Genomic DNA, 20,238 nt, shown 5'->3' with positions numbered 1-20,238 from the left:
GCGCCAAAAACAATCTCTCCAACCATCAGACCTTGAACCATTTACCCAGAGTGCAGTTGGGGGACTCCAGAAGGTATTGTACCTGTGGAGTCGAAGCGATTGTGTCGTTGCACGGATTATTAACTCAATCCGTTCGACTGAACCGTTTTATTGAGGAAATTTAATTAGCGAAAACCAGGTTAAACGTTTGTCGTGACCCTTTGTTAGGTATTTTCCAAGTCCTGATATGCCAGGAGATGTATATATTACGTTACACATCAATAAATTAGATTTATTTCTCCCTTTGGACTCCTAGAAAATAAATCACTTTGTAATTGTAATTATTATCCTTTCTAGAGGAAACATGCCACAGGATGCTATAAATTACGTTCGAAGTTTAATAATATTAAAGCTTACAAGAATGTGGCATTTAAAGCCACTACATTATCAATTGTTTCTTAGAATTCTTCGGGTGAAGTGTCTAACCTAAATGGCAGAATTTTTAAATGAAATACAGTTCACAGGTGTGTGTTGTGAAGTCCTTTACCTTGTGAACTATTTAGTATTCGTGCAGACGGAGTGTAAATACAATCTTAATTGCTGCAGTGGCTTGAATTCTAAGTAGTCGGACGTTCTGTTTGAATAAATATTTTTTCAGACTTTGCAAACAGAAAGGGACAAAGCAACAATAAAAACAGACACATAAAAATTTCCAGAATTCTTAAAATCTGTGTTACGGAGATAAAAATGTTGTGAAGTTACAAGAAACAAAAGAAACCTAGTTACTCAAAAAAAAACACTGGACTCTGTTATGACTTGAGAGGACTAGAAGACCCTTCGGTAGAGACCCTTCATGAAGGGTGGGACAATGTCAAAATCTAGTCTGGTCACTCTGTGGCAGTATTTGCTTCCTAGTGGAGATGTCCACAGGACCAGAGAGGAAAACCTTTGAAAAAAACCTTTTCCAACAACAGTCCGGCCAGGGATTCGAACCCCGAACCTCCCGATTGTAAACCGGGCGCGCTTGACACACATCCACGGCGCCCGCGCTCGTTACTTTCATTTAGTGCACAATTTTTAAGCACCATTGCAAACCAGGGAGGAGTTTGGTGCGTCGGTCGAAAAATGTTTTGACCCTTTGGCGTGAAAGTGCTCCTTGGATCCTCAAAAATCAAAACGAAAGCTGTTTTCTACGCCCAGAGCCTCCACCAACAACCGTTCCATTCTCACATCATCATCATCGTATTTACGCAACTGGTACTATCCAGCAAATGTATCACGTTTCTGTTTCATTAAAGCGAAAGAGCTTCCCCTCGAGGAAAAATTCCCATTGATGCACTTGCAATAACTCTCCATGATGATAAAATAACAATTCCGCGCCATATAAAGAAACAATCACTAAATCAATAGCTTTCAATTTCATTGACATAGTAATCCAAAGCGCTGACTACACTCGATAATTAAAATGGGCGAGTTTAATTAATTCGTGTCGAAAGGTCATCAAGGGGTCGCAGAAAGAGTGACTTTCGATATCTCCGAGTCGATGGATTGCGTGACGTCCAATTTTTGGTCTTTCAGATCTCGGTGGTACCAGAACCTAAGGCTTCTTGGTGGACTGAAACCTCACGAGAGATTTAAAGCGCTACTTGTTTATAAAATAATCTGCATATTAATGCGAACACCTGCGTTTGATAAAACACATGTTTTATTGAGATTAAGAGCTATTAAGGTGCATTGCATACATAAAATCAAGTCTGTGTCAACGACACAACGTCATTGCGCAGATACAGTATTAAGGATTTCATACTAATTTACAATTAAGTCGGTTCTTTGGGTTCTAATTGGTACCGAGTGTCATAATATTTATATGCTAGTTGGTCGGTATAATGAGCCACTTAAAATGGACAAAACTGCGAATTTATTTATAATAATTGTGGCCAAATTAGTCATCAATTTGCATAATGGTTTTGTGCACAGGTGTAGTAACATTGTTTTTCTGCTTGGGAAACTTCCTTAATTAAATAGATTCAACTTGTTGAAAATCCAACCAATCGAATCCGTTGATATTTAATTGTAACGGCCTTGTGCGTTAAAATTCGTATCAATCAATCACTCGCGGACAGATTTTTTTTCAAACTGTCCAAGATCTTTCCGACTGAGATAACCTTCAATTAGTGTCCATCAAAGAACAAAATTGTAACAACCAATCTGTTCCAAGGGTGTTCCACTCAATCAAAAAAATCCACTGCAAGTCAAAATGTAGACTGGTCTCTTGAGAAATCTTCCTGTACATTGTTTTTGAAGTCGTTTCCTACACAACAATACTCGCTGCATAACAATAAATTTTATTACGTCATTCTTGGCTCCATCTTAAAAACGCGAAGGTTGCGTAGGTCATGTGAAAATGAAAATGACCCAGGTCAGTAACAAGGTTATGCTCATAATTCAAAACGAAACCTGCGTTTAATCTCGCACCAGTTCTAACCCAGCTTGTTGCACATTCCTTTGCTGTACCATCTTTTATTAGCCATCATTTTTATCTTTCTGTTTTCCATCGGTGCCGGAACAATTTATTGCTTCAAAAATTATTCACTGTTGACTAATTAGGAGTGGATTTCAGGCAAGATATCAGTCTTGACATTTTGATGGCTGCTTAAATGTTGCAGTTAAAGATAATTTACGACCTGAGTCGCACATTATCACTCAATTTAGGTGCGGTTTATTTTGGGGCAAAATAAAATTCCCAGTGATTAAGTCATAACGTTTTATTAAAGCAATTTGCTAAAACGCTCTAAAATTCAATTTATGAGACTCAGCTCCTAAGAGACGTGATGGTGGAGGTGGTAAAGAGATAGAGATTCTGAAAGAAAAAGTAAAGATAAAAAGGAGGTTCCAGAGTATGCAAAAATGGAAAGAGTGAAGATCTAGATTATGGGATGGAGAAATCAAGATCTACACATTAGCAGAATGCAAGACAAGACACACGGAAAAAAATCAACGCACATTTTTGGTACAGATTTCGTACTCTTGGCTCCTGATGGCGAGATTTTGCAATCCGAAGGTTTAGAACACCTGGCATTACCAGAAATGGTTGGATTCAAGTAAAGATCTTGAGTGTCGTCTAAAAGACGTTCTAAGCGAATACCTTCAGGTTTCTTTGAAGCTTTTGAGGTACTACTTCATGTGGAAGAATTGTCTCTACAGACAAAACAACTAAAAACCTGAACAGCAGCTGGAAGGCATGGAGACTATCTAAACCTTCCAAGTTTTCCACGTTGTCTTAATCTTTCGCAACGTCTGATTTGTGGCTCGAACGGTGAGACCAACACCTCTAGTGATTTACGATTTCAAAATCGGTAATAAAACGGTTGCATTCTAACGGAATCATGTAGAAACTGCTTATTTAATTAGCATTTGGTATGCAAATGGTTTTTTATCGGCGGCCATCTCCAACACTCCGGAAGACCAGTAAAAGTCGATGATTGCATCACGAAAACACTCGACCAAAAGCTCGCATCCATGAATGATGATGTCCTCGGATTTTGACCGAAGCCACTTCAGATTCGAATAAAAATCGGCGACCCACCTACGCCCAAAATAGTTACTTATTCCAATAACTATTTAAATCGCAATCCTACACCCGATCTTGAGATAAGAAACTGTTGCGACACCAACATCTCAATGACAAAATTTTAATAACGATCAATTTTCGCCGTGGTCATTGTTTCGCTCTGTTGGAGACGCACCAAACCTCTTCATTTGTTGAATCAACCCGATCAATCATGGACCGCACTAATCAGACTCATTGCCTCATCTGGGACACGCATGAGAGGGTCCCATGGGGAACCGTGGGTGGACCCTCTAATCTCGAAATCTTTCCCACAGATTGTAACTGGCGCGTCGGTGCGGTTGCGGCCACACCGCCAAATTTCAGAATGCACAATTGAATTAATGTGCACGACCACGGAAAGGCACTAAAATTGATCCATGTGGGGCGGAGTGCCTCAGAGATCCGTCCCGGGTCCTCTTCTATCGCCCCGGTGAAAGGTACCGAGTGCCTGGCGCCCCCTGCCGCGCGTTTCGCATTATTTGACAAAAGTCCACCGGATAACATTCGTCTGGAAGGCGACACGATAAATCATGGGAAATACGTAGTAAAATGAGAATTTATGGGGTCATAACCTCGACCGGTACGCATTTCTGAAAGGCTTAATTGCACGAAATGATCACAAGCAGTGATTTAATAACGTGGATTTTTTTTGTCGGCAGAGTCTTCACATAAAAGGCAACAATTAAGTGCCGCGCGTATGCCATTAGCGAGCCGTGGTAATAGAGACGGCTTCTAACGCGCAATTACTTGTACAGGTGACACCGACCCTTGGCTTTTCGCCTGTGATCAAATCCGGTCGGCGCGCTGGCGTGGTGATGCCGATCGACGCATCCTCGTTTAACCATTGGTGCGTGACGATCTTCCAATTAACCGTGTCCCAATATGCGTGCCGGAAATCACAGTTTCGACTCTTGTCTCGACGTCGAAGCCAATTTATTTCCAGATGATCGCTTGGGGGCATCAGACTGTCAAAAATCCGACAGAAAGCCGGAAAAACGTCTGCAGGATGTCCCAAATTCGAGTGAAAACTGTTAATTTGCATAACGGAATTAAGAGACGAAAACGTTCGTGATGTCATTGTCAAAATTAATTGAGGCGATGATTCACGGTGACAAAACGTTTACAATTAATTAAATATGGCCACATGGTGTTTTGGAGACGGCGTAATTTGTGTAAATGTTCGTGAGGAAGGAGCGAAAAAAAATTGTTCAAATTTAAGTGTTTACGCCAACTGGCGAGGTTAAGGACTCTTCAGATCGACAATATTTGCTCTCGGAGGAGGAAAAAACTGTAAACGTTAAATTACGAAGACGGCTGTAAAATTGATGTACTAATAAAATTTGAATATGTTAAAAATTGTTTAAAATTATTTGCGACCTTTGCTGGTGAGGTCGCTGCTTCGTATGTTTCCACCACATAAAATTTTTGTAAATTATTATTATTGTCACTAAATATATTTTATGTTGGCACCACTTAATCTCTTTATTTACACAATACGAGAGTAGTAAATATGATGTCAGATGAAGCGTAAATAGAACAAGAAAAAGGAACAGAAAATGCAAAAAGAATATTGTGTTGACAAAGTAGACAAGAGAAGTATAAAAATGACCAAGAAGAAAGAAAAGAAAATTTCTTGAAAAAAAAAAAAAATTGGACTATTGACTGTAGTACCACTGGTAGCATCATCTTGACAATTATTTTGGAGATCTTCACATATTCATACGAATGTCGCTAGTGCAGCGCCATCCAGTTTAAGTGATATTCGAGATGGCGCCAAATTGGCGCCGTCCCGTAAAATTTGCAGGAGCACTTGAAAATTGCTACAAACACCATCAAAGCATCTTATTTCTCTGATGACACTTCTAGCTTGGTCCTTGGATCTTTTCTACATCTTCGAACCGCCGAAAAAACTTCCAAGGCCTTGTTTCAAATGTGGGGTCAAAGTCTGAAGCACAATTACCTCGTACCGTTGACAGATTCGTGATCGTCTTTGACTTTTTTTGGCGGGAAACCGTGTCAACGCCCTCCTCTCACATTGTTTCATTAGGGCCGCTTCTTCGGCCGGAAAGAAGAACACCGAACAATGAGCAAGCAACGAAGCCGACCCTTTTTTCCACGTTCACTAGTCTGGTGTTGGCTAGTTTTTCAGTCTTCCAACAATTTAGAACGTCCGATAATGAGCGGCTCGTCTCTATGGGAAAGTCATTATCACAATTACGACTAAAACGGAGTAAATAATAGTTAGGTTTCGCGTTTCCATTATCCAATTAAAATAATTAGAAGTGGTGTGCGCGGCGGTAATCCGAAATCAATTTGTTATGTTTGCAGGCTACGTACAGAGATGTATCAAATTGATATTCCGCCAACGCTTCACGAAGACGCCGCCGCTATTAACCGGAATAAACGAATGGTATTCCTTTTTCGTTTCTGACAGATGAAACGAAGACGAACATCGTTTCAACAACGCACGAGAAGGAAAAAAATCGACAATCCATAAACGAACGCGATCGGACGATTCCCTCAAAAACGGTTCGTGAGGAATTCACTGTCGGTCATCACCCACGTTCTTCTCGTGACCTTACACACCGGTACGTCGGAGACCCTCGCCGAAAAGTGTCGAAACCGTGGGCTACTTATTCCATTCGTCATCCTCCCGAAGAACCGCAAACAATGGGGATCGTGACGCCGATGAACTATTAACTTCTAACATTTGAATCTGCGCTGATCGCAGCAGTCAGCTTGGCGCTGCCGTGGCCCCGAGCCCCAGGAGGTGAGGCAGCAGCCAATGCAGGTGACTGTGATGGACGAGGTTCGCCCGAGTGAACGGATTATCGAGGTCAGGGTGCCCTCGTTTGGTGGTTCGCCATGTCACAAAGATAATCTTCCTGTTCCACCATTACAAAAATGCAGCAGAAGAGAAGAAAACTTCTTGACTTGCTGAATGTGGCCACCGGAGCAAAGAAAACAGCCAAGACCAAAAGAAAGAAGAGAACTGTTTGTCACAACAAAGTGGTGTCAGTAAGATGAAGTTCTCTGGTTTTCTACCCTTCCCTGGTGCTTTTCTGTAAAAACTACGTAGCAGAAACTTTGTTAGAAAGGAAGAAGAATCGAAGAATATGTTTAAGAACTCTTTGGAAGAGATCTAATCGATGTTTGCATGTTCGAACTATCAAGTTTGAGAACCTCCAAGTACAAGAATCTGTGGAAAAGCATAAAAAAGTTTGGAGTGTGAGACGGCATAAGGAGTAGCTCTACGGAGCATAGAAGAAGACAGGATAAGTCAGCTTGGGAGGAAGTTGGGAACTGGATTTGACCGCACCGACGATTTTTTCAATCTGCAGCAAAAGGAAGTGACCCGGAGCGTCGGAATGCAAGCCGTGACCACCGGAGCGACAATTTGGGCCCACTTTCAATACGCAATTAAGTACCCAGCTCGAAATTACCCAAATCATCTCCGACAAAAACCACAGCACGAAAATGTCGGTCATTTTGTACCCGAAAGCTCATTCGACCAATTTTTTCCGGATTAATAATTTCATTGAAATCGCCAAACCACCAGACCGTAACAGTGCACAAGTGCAGCGCGCCGTTAAAGGACGCCACACAAAAAAAAAAGACAATCCCAATTTATCAGTACCACGATATCGCGAAGTCACAATACTCACTCCAGGGACTATTTATTTGTCTTTCTGCAACAATAATGGCGCCTTTGTGTTCCGGTGCGGATTTATTGCGCAATTTTGATGGTTTATTAGTGGTACTGCTGTCTGGTACTTTATTAATAAATCCCCCATCGCTCCCTTTCAACACCACCAAAAAAAGTGGTCTGCAGGGGTGCCGCAGATGCCCCCCCAAAAAAAATTATCTCGGGTGTGCACGTGTCGCAGGCACGTGTGAAACGGGGAGTTTTGACTGGGAGCATGTGGGCCAATCACCGGTCGTAAATCACGTGAATGTGAAAATCGACAAAAAATGACGGCAGGATTTTCGTGGCTTATAATTTTATTATATTTATTACGTCGGTTAATCAAAATTGTCTATCTTATTAACTGGTTGCTTGTTAACTGGATAATGAATCTTTTACGACTCGGCGATTTTTTACAATTTTTCAACCGGAAAACAGACACTCGAAGAAATTTATGACCAACCAAAGTATCGATTGGTCGACCGTTGCGGACACGACCGGAAATCCGCCGTTTAAAAATCGCGCCATTCTTCTTCTCTCGAACCTGTCCCTAATGAAGCGCATCATTTTTCAATGACGCCGTACGTGACGGCTTCTCCTTCCACTTCGTACACTTTATTGTAATTGAAATTTCTTGTTGAAAGTGATGAATACAAATTTCCCCACGAACTCTTCCCAACGCACCGCCACCTCTCGGGTCACGAGAAGACAATTTATTTCTCCACTTTTATACGAAATAAAACCGCCTGATGCGATGAAGTTGTAAATCGGCTTTATTTGTGTACCTGTGGGTACTGAAAGCGCACAACTCTTGTTTCGGGTCATTAATTTTTATTATCATTTCGATGTTGGTACGATATGCACGATCAATTTTCCGGTTGGTTCTTTGTAGTTCCCCGGTCGTGCCAAAAAATTCGTCGATAATTGCTCGTGCTTTTTACCCAAACAAAACAAATCTCAATTGCCCGGAGTTTATTGCCCAACGATTTCCGCGCCTCGTAATTGGATATACGAGTATTTTTATCAAGTTTTCAACTAACGAACGAACGTCCCACACGCCCGAATTAAAATAATTTATGTAATGTGAAAATTGAAATTAACATCAGGTTTGTTTTCGGACTTAAATGAAAAACTACCAGATCGACTCACCCATTAGGAGGATGTAGCGTTATTACGAGTTTTTGTTATTAATGTCCACATACCTGCAACAAAAAAATAATGAAATTAAATGAGGATTTTAAAAATACCATAAAATTAAATGGCTCTCGAATGGTCCAGTTATTTTAAATGGCCGCCATAAAACGACGGGGGGTTTATGGTGCACTTGAACCGTGGGCAAGACCTGATTACCATAGATTTAAAATGGGATCTTCTCTGGGTGACCCCCCACAACACTAAATCAAAAATTCATTACAAATAACACTGCTACTTTCTCGTTACTGCTTGTACCAGTTGACAACAACAAAAGTCATACATTTTTTACCCGGCGAAAGCTTCGCGATACCAACAGTAAAGGGGAAAACGTTTTGTCCGCGAAATGGAGGTCTCCGCAGTAGGTAGGTGTGTGCAGTAGGGAGGTTTCCGCAGTAGGGAGGTGTCCGTGACGAAGGATTTGATAGAGTGTATTTCGGATTTTTTCCAGGGAGGTTTCCGCAGTAGGGAAGTTTCCATAGTAAGGAGGTGTCCGTGACGAAGGATTTGATTCAGTGTATTTCGTATTTTTTCCATGTTTCAGCTTATTGAGTATCTGCAACGGGGGAAACTAGTTCCCTGCCACACTTACGCAATGCAAAATAGTTGTCTGTTTAATTTCTGTTCCAATTAGTCAGAATAAAGTGGTAAAGTGACCAAAACAAACGTTTATTGCATTTACTGGTTCGGAAAAAATCTGTTTTAGTTAATAATCGAGTGCAAACTGCCAGTTGGCTAGTTCAGGTTTTAATGGATTCTGAGCCGTTGCAGTTATTAATTTACGATGTACTGGTAAGCATTACGGGACTCTTAGGTGAGTTTTTCACCTGTGGATAATCAATTACGTGGGGCTTCTAGTTCACGTGTTTTTTTGGAGAACTTGGAGACGCGGTTAAAATCGAAAACACCTTGTTAACAGAAGAAGTACAACTGTGGCCACCTTTCCCATTGTGAGACAAAACGAGACGACAAAAAAATCAATTAAAGCCGCCCTTTTTATCGTCCAGAAATAGAACTGATTGAAGATAGCATTTTAAGACCCTCTCGGCTGCTAATCATTCATTTAAGTACATTTTCAGCAGCCAATAAAGCGTTTTATATTTAGAATTTAAGTGGTGTTTATTTCTAAATAAAGCAACACCTACGATAAATCCATCACCGATAGTAATAAAATCAAATGATAAAATTACAATGGACAAACTAATTGGTCACTTGGACGTTAACATTCCTCGAGAGATTTGACCAGCACAAAAACCTTCTTCCATCTTGGCCTCCCCTCGGTTATGAATTATTGAATAATTTCCCAATCGTCGACGTTATCGGCTGTCGTTCGTAATAAACGATGCTACTGTCTAAAAAGATTTTTTTCTTTGTACCCGACTACCAAATAAGGGATATCCAATTTCCATTTGTCTCTCTAAGTGCCGCATCTTAAACATCGAAAGTCAGTAGTTGTATTAATGAGTCGATAGGCGAGGTAACTGTCTTGCCGGCTAACAGGTGTGAACGTGGGTAGTCCGTGGGTGAGACGAGTGGGCACCGGGAGTGGTTGTTGGTACCTGGAGATGCCCTCAGCCCGGCAAGGTCAATTAACGACACCCTGGACCCGACAGTACCATCACAAGATCCCTCCTGGTCGACCAAAACCATTTCAAATACGTCCGTTGTGGTTAACAACAGAAGACGTGAGGCGATCCTACCTCCCGATAACCTCTTCCTCTCAGCACTTTCAATTAATTAAATGAACTTTGTCCCCGTGGTGAGAATACTCAACATTAGCAATAAAAATTAATTATGACTTGACCTATGCTCGTCCTCTTTGTGCGCTTGCTGAATTAAAGCCTCGTAAAACTTCTTAGATAAACAGGGGTGTTCACACTACCATCGAGCGACCGCGCACATGACCCCATTTACCAAGTAACACGACTTGGTGTGTTCTCAAAGTTGACCCAGAAGAGGCAGATGCAATTAATGGCTTTTTCTGGCTCTCACTTGTTATTTGCACAAACCCGCGTGTCATTTGGTTGGAAATAACGGTTTTTGAAATTCGCGTGACAGGATACCCGCCCTTTCCGGTGCAGAGGGCACCTCTTGCGGAAGGGTTGTTGCAGCGAGTGCAAACGGGGACACCAGTACTCCTGGGGCTAAACCGGCAATAAAACCGTGCAAAAATTGTTTACTACCTCGTAGGTGGTAGACTGGAGAAAAGTTTTATGGCGAAAACATGGACATTAAGCTGTGACATAAACCAACCAGTTCTGGTGAAAAAATCCGGAGTGGATAGGTAAGTTCCACGTGAAATTGTTTTTCAGCTGACCAAACAGCTCTTGGTGAGGTTTGCCCGCCGCAAACATTTACCAAAGTTGCGAAATTTGGGCGGAAGTGACATCACCAAATTGGTACTGGGGAGAGTACCTCGACCAAAAGCTCGACGGGACGTTAAATAATTCTTCTGGTGGATCTGTCGGATGGACACGCACGAGGTACTGAGCTGGAGATAGCAGGATCGAGCCATCTGCCATAAATAACATTAATTTCACATCACATATCATGCAACTGCCTACCAAGCGTGACAAAATGCGTTGCCGTCGCCGCAAATGCCAGCGTATTTGCTTAAATAATTAAACGTTCCGTTGGAACATCACTTTCATGGTACTTCGAATGTAAATCGAATTTGTGGGCACACCGCGCCGTTAATTATGCATCCATGAGGTACCACCACATCTGGGCTCGGCACTTGGGAAATCGTGTGGTACCAGCCGAAGAAACTTCGGTGAAAAATTTTGCGCTTGCACAAAAAGTGTACAAACAGTACTGAAACGTGCCGTCCTGCTCAAACCAACTCTGTTTGTCTGCAAACAAGTCCAGTGCTTTAAAAATGAGAGAGAGACGCTGAGGTCAGGTCTGGTTCTAACCTTCGGATCGTTTGACCGTTAAATATTTGCCGATTGGCGAGGTGTTCTTGCATGTTACGACCAAAAGCCAAACATGTGCGAGTAATGAATGAACAAAAGCTGGACTAATAGCGATTGTGAAGTGGCAGAGCGGACCGACCGGTCTTGGCTAAGTAGTGTTGTATGTCCGTATATGTCTTGGACGGCGATAATAATATTCTGTAATTACTGGCTGCCTAGCGCTGGATAATGACGGTACATCCGGCGAACTGGAAACCACGAGCATCTGCAGGTTGCTCGGGACAAAGAACACAAAGCAGAGGAACTCTCGACGGTACCATCGAACACTAATACTGAAGCGACAAGAATTCATTCTCGTAATTAGGAACTTCTAGGTACCAAGAGTCGAAGCGCGTGCGTGCGATCGCGGAAGGAAGACTGTCTTCGGAGGACAATGGCGGCCGGGTCAAAACAATCAATCCTCGCGTCCAGGACGTCGGAATTAGTGTCGTTTAAAGGCCACGGTACCAGTTTTGCGCCAGGATCATTTTTCAAGGTTCATCCATCACGGCGATCTTTTCCTCGGTTTACACGTTTGCAAAACATGCAGGGACGGCAATAAATACAACAAATAAGCCAACAGGGTTCACTCGGATCGTGTTGCGAGTCCGGTCATGAATGAACAACACCGAGATATGAATTAAACGCAAACTGAACGGATGGACGTGGGCGACGTGAAAATTTCAATTTTATTAGTGTTGACTCGAGTACTTTAATGCAGCGACATGGGAGAAAATGGGATGCGGCACTGGGACGTTATTTATGAATGGGTCGTTTGGAGGCGAGTACGTGCGCTTGCATTCACATTAAAAATTATTAGGAGTGAATGAGAGTGGTCCAAGGTGGGGAATGGAAGTGCGGGCGCAATCCTGTTTAGCAGAATTGGAAAATTTTGTTCGAAGAGTTGGAGATCCATTAATTTAAAAACATCCAGCTCTTCTGCACAGCTTACATTTATTATGTGTACACCTTTCTTATAATATTATAACAGTGAGAAGCAGAGAGAAATTAGTTTTTCGGTTTTCGCGGATGAGCGCGTTATTTGGAGCACGAGCGACGAAGGAGCGAGTGTTTCATTTGCGCGAATGTGCCGAATACGCCTTCTTGCATGGAAGTTTATCCAATATTTTTTGAAACGAACATTATATCTGATTTGCCAATCGTCAATCGAGTTAACAGCGATTTATGTTCACTCTTTCAAAATCTTCAAAACCCAAATGACAGAAATGGCGTTTTGTACATCAGATTTTATTATTATCAAGTCAAACTATTTTCAGAATGCTCAAAAAGGCGAATGCTTTTTGGATGATTTTAGAGCACTAGTGCGCGAAATCGACGTTCGCGGTTAGCTGTTGCGACCGCGAAATGTCATTTTGAAGGTAGCGAGTGCAACTAGTGCGTAAAGTAGTTCTTTTACTTTACAAATGGGAGGTTTGACGCCTACTGACACTATGCATCAGTTCCATACAATACTTTTTCCACAACTGTCTCCAATTAGAAAAGCAATCAACATCAAAACACAAATCTACAAGATCGCGAGACAACTTTTTCAACGCACTCTGTCTGGGCATCTATTTACAAAACCAGTGAAATAATGACACACCACCAGCACTCTTTTACGCTTTTTACTTTTTCCACTACAACCATAACAGATGTTTCGCTCAGTAAAAACAGTCAAATACAGAATAGATTTTAACAGTCGTAGAAAAACACGTGTTGGTGTCCTGTTCGCTCATTCCTTCGGTTTTTGTGTCCATTATGCCCGACCACGCCAACAAAAGCAGACCTTCGCTCCGGAGGAGACCACGACAACAGCCTCCACCACCTGTTGTCAAATTTAAAATTTACCGTCTATTTTTAGTCTTTCGTTGATTCACTCCGAAAAAAAAAATCGCTTATTTGCATAAAAAAATCTAGCCGTCTAGACCACCGAAAATAACATGTGTGCAAAGCCGATTACGCTCAGTCGCTTTATTTGTAGAGGACCGTTTTCGAGGGGTGGAGGGTGTCAACACTCGACGCGATCAATGTTTGGATTGTTTATTTTGTTTATAAGTTCCCAACTTTTTGTCCCGATTTTGACTGTGTAAACTTGTAAAACGACCAAATAATTCAAACAAACACAATTTTTACTACCGACTTCCGTCACTTAACCCTTCTTGGTGGCCTCGACGGTCTCACAATGGCGACTCCTCTCGTCTGGCGAAAAACGAGCGTCGTCGGGGGAATCGGTGACGGCGATATGGGTCACTTCGGACCCGAGGCCTAGATTAAAACGTAATTGCGGTCGATTTATCACGGTGAAAAATTATGACGAAATGAATGTAAATATGTAAATTAGTGTCATTGTCCACGGCTGAATTTCCTTTGGATGAAACCATCTGAAAGAGATTGATTGGAGCGGTTCATAATAAGCGACTTACACAATACCGTGTCCTAATAAATCGACGGTAATTAACATAATTAATAGTTACAAGTTGAATTTAATTACGAGTGATACATCAAAGTCACTCGGTTTTGACGGAATCACCGGAGAAGAACTTTCCGGGGCGGCTTGACCCTCCGGACCACCCTGCCTGCCTCTGGACCAAGCGAAAAATCCGATAAATCACACCGTTCAAAGGACCCAATCGACGCAGAATCCTTTGAAGGTGTTAAGCGCATAATTAATGTGCGCTTCATCTTGAATGCATTAAACGATTCGCTTTTACCTCGTAAATTACACCTTTTGTGATACAGGGTTGTAAAGAAATTTTATGGTTTAACACACTTTTATTCGCCATCGGATTTACGTTCCTTGTCTTTTATTTTTAACGAGGCTCAGTGGGGTGAGTGACCCAAGTGCAAGTGAAATTTTTCAAAAAAAATCATACACATGTAGTCTGTGTTGGGTCTATGAGAGGTGATATCTTTGTGGAGCAGATAACCCGACAAACCACTGCCAGATAACGTAGACAACAAACACACGTTTATCGGGATATTGTTGAAACACGCACGTTGTGGAAATATCGGGTTTGATGAATGGTTTTTGCCGACAGGCGCCGAGGATTTCGATTTCCGATGGAACTGGAGACGCGATACTCTTATCGGCGGATTAAAAACCGGATTAATTCATGCACAATCGCGGCTTATCGCCTCATTATGCATGTTTGCTTATCTGGAACAATAATAGGTCGTGAATTATCGTCTGTGCGAGATTTGCAACAACAAGACGGTCTAAATCGGGACGGTATCGCTCCAGGGACGACAAAAAACGAGACACTTGGAGCGGCTTCCTGACAAAATAAATGGCTTCCTTATTGTCGTTATTAGAATGCTCGAAAAAGTGTTAATTACTACCAGCTCCACAAACACGATGTCTGTTTTGCCCAACGAGAGATAAACAAATCTTTAAAGTGTCATCGCGGTGCTTCATATTTTTCTTGGCATATTTGATATGGTACAATGTCTTATAAAAACTGTGACAATCTGAGACGTCGTGAACAACAGAGCGCATTCACACAGTCGACTCAAATTCAGATTTTGCACTTATACGATTAAAAAAGTACCAAAAATTATGGATCTTATTTATTTTTTTGACCCGCGGTTAGAAATCCCTTGTTAAGAGAAGTCCCCCGCGCGTGGGACGCTGTCAAAGTCGTGTTCTTTTCAGAGGATGGTTAACTATAGCAACATTCGCTTGTTGCATATGAGCCAATAGGGGACTAGATGAGGACAACCTCTGAAAAAAAACCTCTTTCAACTATACACTCCGGCCAGGGATTTGAACCCCGAACCTCCCGACTGTAAAGCGGGTGCGCTTGACACACATCCACGGCGCTCGGTCCTAAATGTTTACTTGAAAGTCTGTATCTGCATAACAACGTTCTGTGAAAGCTTCTGAAGCTCCACCACACTCAAGACTAAAAAAACTCGAAAACCACATTTTCAGTCCTAGACAAAAAATCCGGTAGAACCACATCGTAATCGTGTAACATGGTGAGCTTCAACACGAATTAATTAGTGAACGAGGCAAAAACAGGACGACCGATTCGGCCTTGATCCGCAACAAAATAAAAACTGAACAATTTTTTTAATTGCGACCGACACGAATCCACCGACATTTTAGACCTTGTGCGCTTAATGACACTGGAGAACGTCATCAATGGTGCGCTTGTCCGAAACATGGCGGCGTTTCCGCGTCGGACCGTTGCGCATTAATTGTGTTTAAATACCTGTAAAACAAACCGTTAAATATTTTTTTCTTATTGTATCAAGGTCATGAAGAAATCGGTTCCGCACGAAGGCTGTGCCACATTTTTCGGCCTGAAGAGACAACACACAGGGGAGTAGCGAACTTTTCCAAAATCTTCCAAACATTTTCATTCGGTTCGTTGCATGACCATTAGTTTCCAGTCACGAAACAATAACATGGTCAAGATTGATCATTTTTTATGTGATGCAACAGGCTTTTAGGTCCATGCCAAGATACTTTTATGAGGAGAACGACAACAGCTCCGGGCTGTATATTGAATATATTTATCCAACAGGTGATTTTTTAACGCCTCCACCGATCGAGTCGAACCTGAGGCAGATCGACGATTAATTAAACACGAGATCGTAGAAATCTTCTCCACTCCTTGGCCAGGCACGTTCGTTCCCTTTCCACACAAATTTATCGTCTCTTCGAGATCCATCGTTCTAAATCAATTTCAAGCGCTCAACCGAATCGTGTAAATCCTGAAATCTAGTCTAGCTCAAGTAGGATGTAAAATGTTACTTCTGGACCAGGATATTTGGCGCCTTAAAAAACAGATGGTTTTTCCAAAGTAAACAACCGAAAAAGACTTTAAATCCTTCAAAAACCACTAATTTTTGTGCACTCCAAAATCTGTAGACCACCAAAAATTGGGCACACGAAAAATCACCCAAAATCATACAAAATCACCTCAAGAGCGCCCTTTTCACCCCCCTTCGGACACTCCCAACTGCCCCAAACAATCCGCCATTAACCTCGAACCGTCAACCCCTGATCGTCGCTGGTTCCCTCCATTTATAAGTTTCGCCCCTCTCCCGTGGGGTTTTTCGGCGGAACCGGATATCGCCACAGAATCGTACGTGATTCTCGAACGTTCGAGATTTAAATCGTAACAGTACCTTTGGGGTGCATAAAAATTGGTGGTTTTTGAAGGATTTTAGGTCTTTTTCGGTTGTTTACTTTGGAAAAACCAACTAAATTTTTAGATTTTACCCTGTTTTTTAAGTAACACTTTTACTACTCACAAATCATACAAAGAACTAAATATGTCCGAGTGTGTGCGCGAGAAACGAGACCCAGGTTTTATATTACCGACGAGGTATCTGTCGGGAATGAATCGGTTTGCTTGTTGAACAACTTCGATGAGGCATCTCTGATAAGGGTTTCGAAGAATGCAATAGGCACAGATACTTGACAGAAGTGTAACAACGTTCGCCGCCGCAATAGCGGCGGATTTCAACTGGAAGCGGAGCAGATGTGCTCTGGAAAGATGAGACACTGGTGCTAGAAGAGTTTCCGCTACTCTTTGACGTTCAGATCTGCCGAATCCTCAACTGGTGCTAATTTTAGATGATTGCACAATTGGCGACGGTCGTTGATGTTTGCCGAGACGGAAAAAATCTTGCCCCATTTAGTTAATTGAATGGGAAGTGATCAAATATTTAAATGACGCATTCTGTGGTGCCGACGACCATGAGAAAAATAAAGAATTCATTCATTAATTCTCGGAAAAGGTTAAAATATTGACTGGAACTTGACCTGTGCCAACATGGCAAGGTTACCAATTTCATTAAAATATTTTATACAAACTGATAAAGTTGGGAAGTTGAAATTGGAACATTTTGTATGAAATCATCTATTTATAATGTGTTGTTGTGTAATGTCTTTATCTTGGTTCTTTTCTCGATACAGTGACAGTGCGTTCAGGCTTTGTTGGCCCAGATAATCTCGTAAAGTGCCAATATTATTTTACAATGGGTACTGTATAGGCTATTTTACGTCTATTCTTGCTTGTTATTTCATAAAGAAAGCTCTTTTATTATTAGAGTACAATTGACAAAATATATCCCACGAGAAACACTACAAAAATACAGGGATATAGGCGAAATATACTCCATATTTCCCAGATCTGACCCCACCAGAATTCACAAAATTATTTGAAGTACCGAGTCGAGTTAATCTCTAGATGCTCCTAGATACGGTTCATTTTCATAAATGTCATTTTATCAACACGTCCGCCCAACTCGTCCCACAGAAATTCAATTGGATTCAAATCTGGATTTTGGAAAGACCACTTATTTACTTGTGGCTTTTAAGGTATTTAAGACGGTATAACACGTCACATCAAAAATGTCATGGTGGATTTTCTATTCGCCTAACAAGGATAACTTCAATATGGGCGATTCCACATCATCATCTAATGCACAAAACCTTAACGTCATCAATTTGGTTTTTTTTTTCGAAATACCTGTGATTAACCATAAAACCATTAAAAAAATCATCATATTCTAAAGGAGCTGACACATCTTTGAACTCAAAATTTTTGGATTTTTTTTTATTTTCATTTATTTTATGTAAGTATTTGATTTTTTCTTTTTTTTTACCGTACTTATTCTGAATTTGTGCACCCTGAAGCTGCACTCAAATGCGTCACTACCTCTTTTGATGGGTATCCAGTGAGTAAATAGAAAGTTGAGAGTTTTCTAGGAAGTATTAAAGAAAAGATGAATAAGAAGAAAAGAAATGACAAACAAACCCTTTTCAATACTGAAGAGTTGGCAAGAAGTAATCTTCCTCTGGCAATTGAAATTGCTCAAGAGCAGAAAGACTTTAAGCCAACATGGAAAACTATAATTTTGATAGTGTTGCCAAGAAGATTGCCATGTTGGAGAAAGACAAAGTGACAAAAGAAAAAAAGATGATCTCGCCAAATTTCAAAGAGGAAGTAGAACTTCACCAAAAGAGATAAAGACTGCTGTGGATTTTTTTTACGATTTTATTCCATTCTATGTATGGTTCCAAAAAATATCAATGAGATTCAAGTCTGGATTGTGCGCAGACTACTAGATATTTGCCAGATTTTTCTTTTGGTTATTATTTTAAGAGAGAAAGGGACAGCGCTGTAGGACGTCCAGTCAAAAATGTCAAAAGGTTTTAACACAATTTAAAAATGGTGGATCATTTATTTATTAACAAAAAAATTTCCTTGTGTGTACAAATTTTGTAAACAAATATGGATCCTACAAATTTTTATCTGTTAACCTTCAAAACACTTATTACAATAATATTTATATTACACACTTTTTGATAAAGTTATAAATAAATGATAACAAAATTCAGTTTTCCTAGTTTTACTTAGACATCTGTGACAATCGCTTTAATTAACTTCTGACATAACGAAAAAAGACTTATTTTGAAGAGACCTGGTCAACGTTCACGAATTCCATTTTGTGAACACGTTGGTCCAGTTTGTCCCACACAGGTTCAATCAGATTCAAATCTGGATCTTGACGAAATTACTTCGCCCTACAAAACATTTCGTTTCTTTTAATTTCACATTTGCGCAAATGCGAGACGCATATTTTTGCTTGCCATTCTGAAGAAACAAAAATTTTGAAATTCAAGACGTCAAGTCAAAAATGACAACATGTTTTCTAGCCATGGTAGTTTGTCGATCTTAAAAGCAACTTTTTCCGCATACTTAGACGTTTCGTAAACAAATATGAATCAAACATTTGGTGGTTTACCTTCACAATACATACAAAATATCTTCTTGAAATTTCGCACGATTAAAACTAAAAAAAAAAACTCTGATAGTAGTTCTGACTGTTTTGAAATTAATTTTAGAACAATTAGGTATTTAGGTATTTGATTATTATTCCATTATTAGGAACTTGTCTTTTAATCGAAATTACGAACAAATATTCGTTGAATGATTAGATATCATAAAGCAATACAATTCTGTTGAAAAAATTTGGAAACGAGTTTCTTTAATTTTAAATGATAAAAAAATTGCATATTCAAGGTGATGATGACGAAAATGATCATTACGTAACGGAATTCTTCAAGTTACAGTTTTTTAGAAGCAAAAAGTACAATTTTTGACTTTCACTGAAAATTTTTTATTTGCTCTCGTAAATCAATTTTTTTAACTTCTCAAAATATGTACTCAAAAAAAAAAACCGAATCTTAGACCCGAATCTGAACCACCGCGGGTCCAGCCAACCAGACCGTGACCACCAATTATCACCACTTCCATCACAACTGCCCATAAATCTCTCCGAATCGGTATATTTTTTATCGCGATCAAAACCGTGCTATTCCGTTACGACCGTCAAGCGAAAGCCAAGTGAAAGCGAAACCCGCGATCCCGAAAAAATCCGCACTCGAATGCAAATCCCCCGATGGTCCACCAAAGAAGAACCGTTGAGTCATCGTCGTGCGTTTTGAAACCCGGTGGTCAGGTCACGGATTCTGCGAACGGTTACAGACTCACCTAGAACGCTCAAGCTGAGACCACTTCCTGGTCTAGTCTTGTGCACTTGACTCGTCATCGTGGCTAATAGTCCTCCCAATCGGGTTTCATGGCAAGGGCACTGAACTACACATGCACAACCTCAAGACTTAGCACTGCAACGCACGACAATGCGGGATGATGGCACGGCTATTGTCGACGATGCTGCTGCGGACAAACCACACAAGATTCCGGTAATTAACTTTGCGAACACGCTCGACGCGCCAGAACTGAGCTCCGTTGACTTGGAGGGGACTTGCATACATATTTCGCTTTTAAATGAGTCAC

The 20,238-nt window shown here is 40.9% G+C and overlaps 1 protein-coding gene across 9 annotated transcripts in view; it reads right to left on the bottom strand.

Moving 5' to 3' along the window:
• rols (rolling pebbles) overlaps positions 1 to 20,238 on the bottom strand; it is a 107,786-nt gene that overhangs the window by 21,430 nt on the left and 66,118 nt on the right. The window contains exons 1-2 of one of the 9 annotated variants that reach the window (XM_069056791.1): positions 19,933 to 20,115; positions 8,424 to 8,476 (exon numbers count right to left, since the gene is read on the bottom strand). The exons of 5 other annotated variants lie outside the window; for them this stretch is intronic. In XM_069056791.1, coding sequence (XP_068912892.1) covers positions 8,424 to 8,427 — 4 coding nt within the window. In that variant the 5' untranslated portion in view covers positions 8,428 to 8,476; positions 19,933 to 20,115. Of the gene's footprint in view, positions 1 to 8,423; positions 8,477 to 19,932; positions 20,119 to 20,238 lie in introns of those variants that run through there. 3 more of the 9 variants (XM_069056788.1, XM_069056789.1, XM_069056790.1) reach the window with 3 other exon arrangements.

Source organism: Tenebrio molitor, chromosome 8 (assembly GCF_963966145.1).
Source record: "Tenebrio molitor chromosome 8, icTenMoli1.1, whole genome shotgun sequence".
NCBI classification, from domain to species: Eukaryota; Metazoa; Arthropoda; class Insecta; order Coleoptera; family Tenebrionidae; genus Tenebrio; species Tenebrio molitor.
Note: the sequence above shows the minus strand (reverse complement) of the source record. Positions and strands in the feature narration are given on the sequence as shown.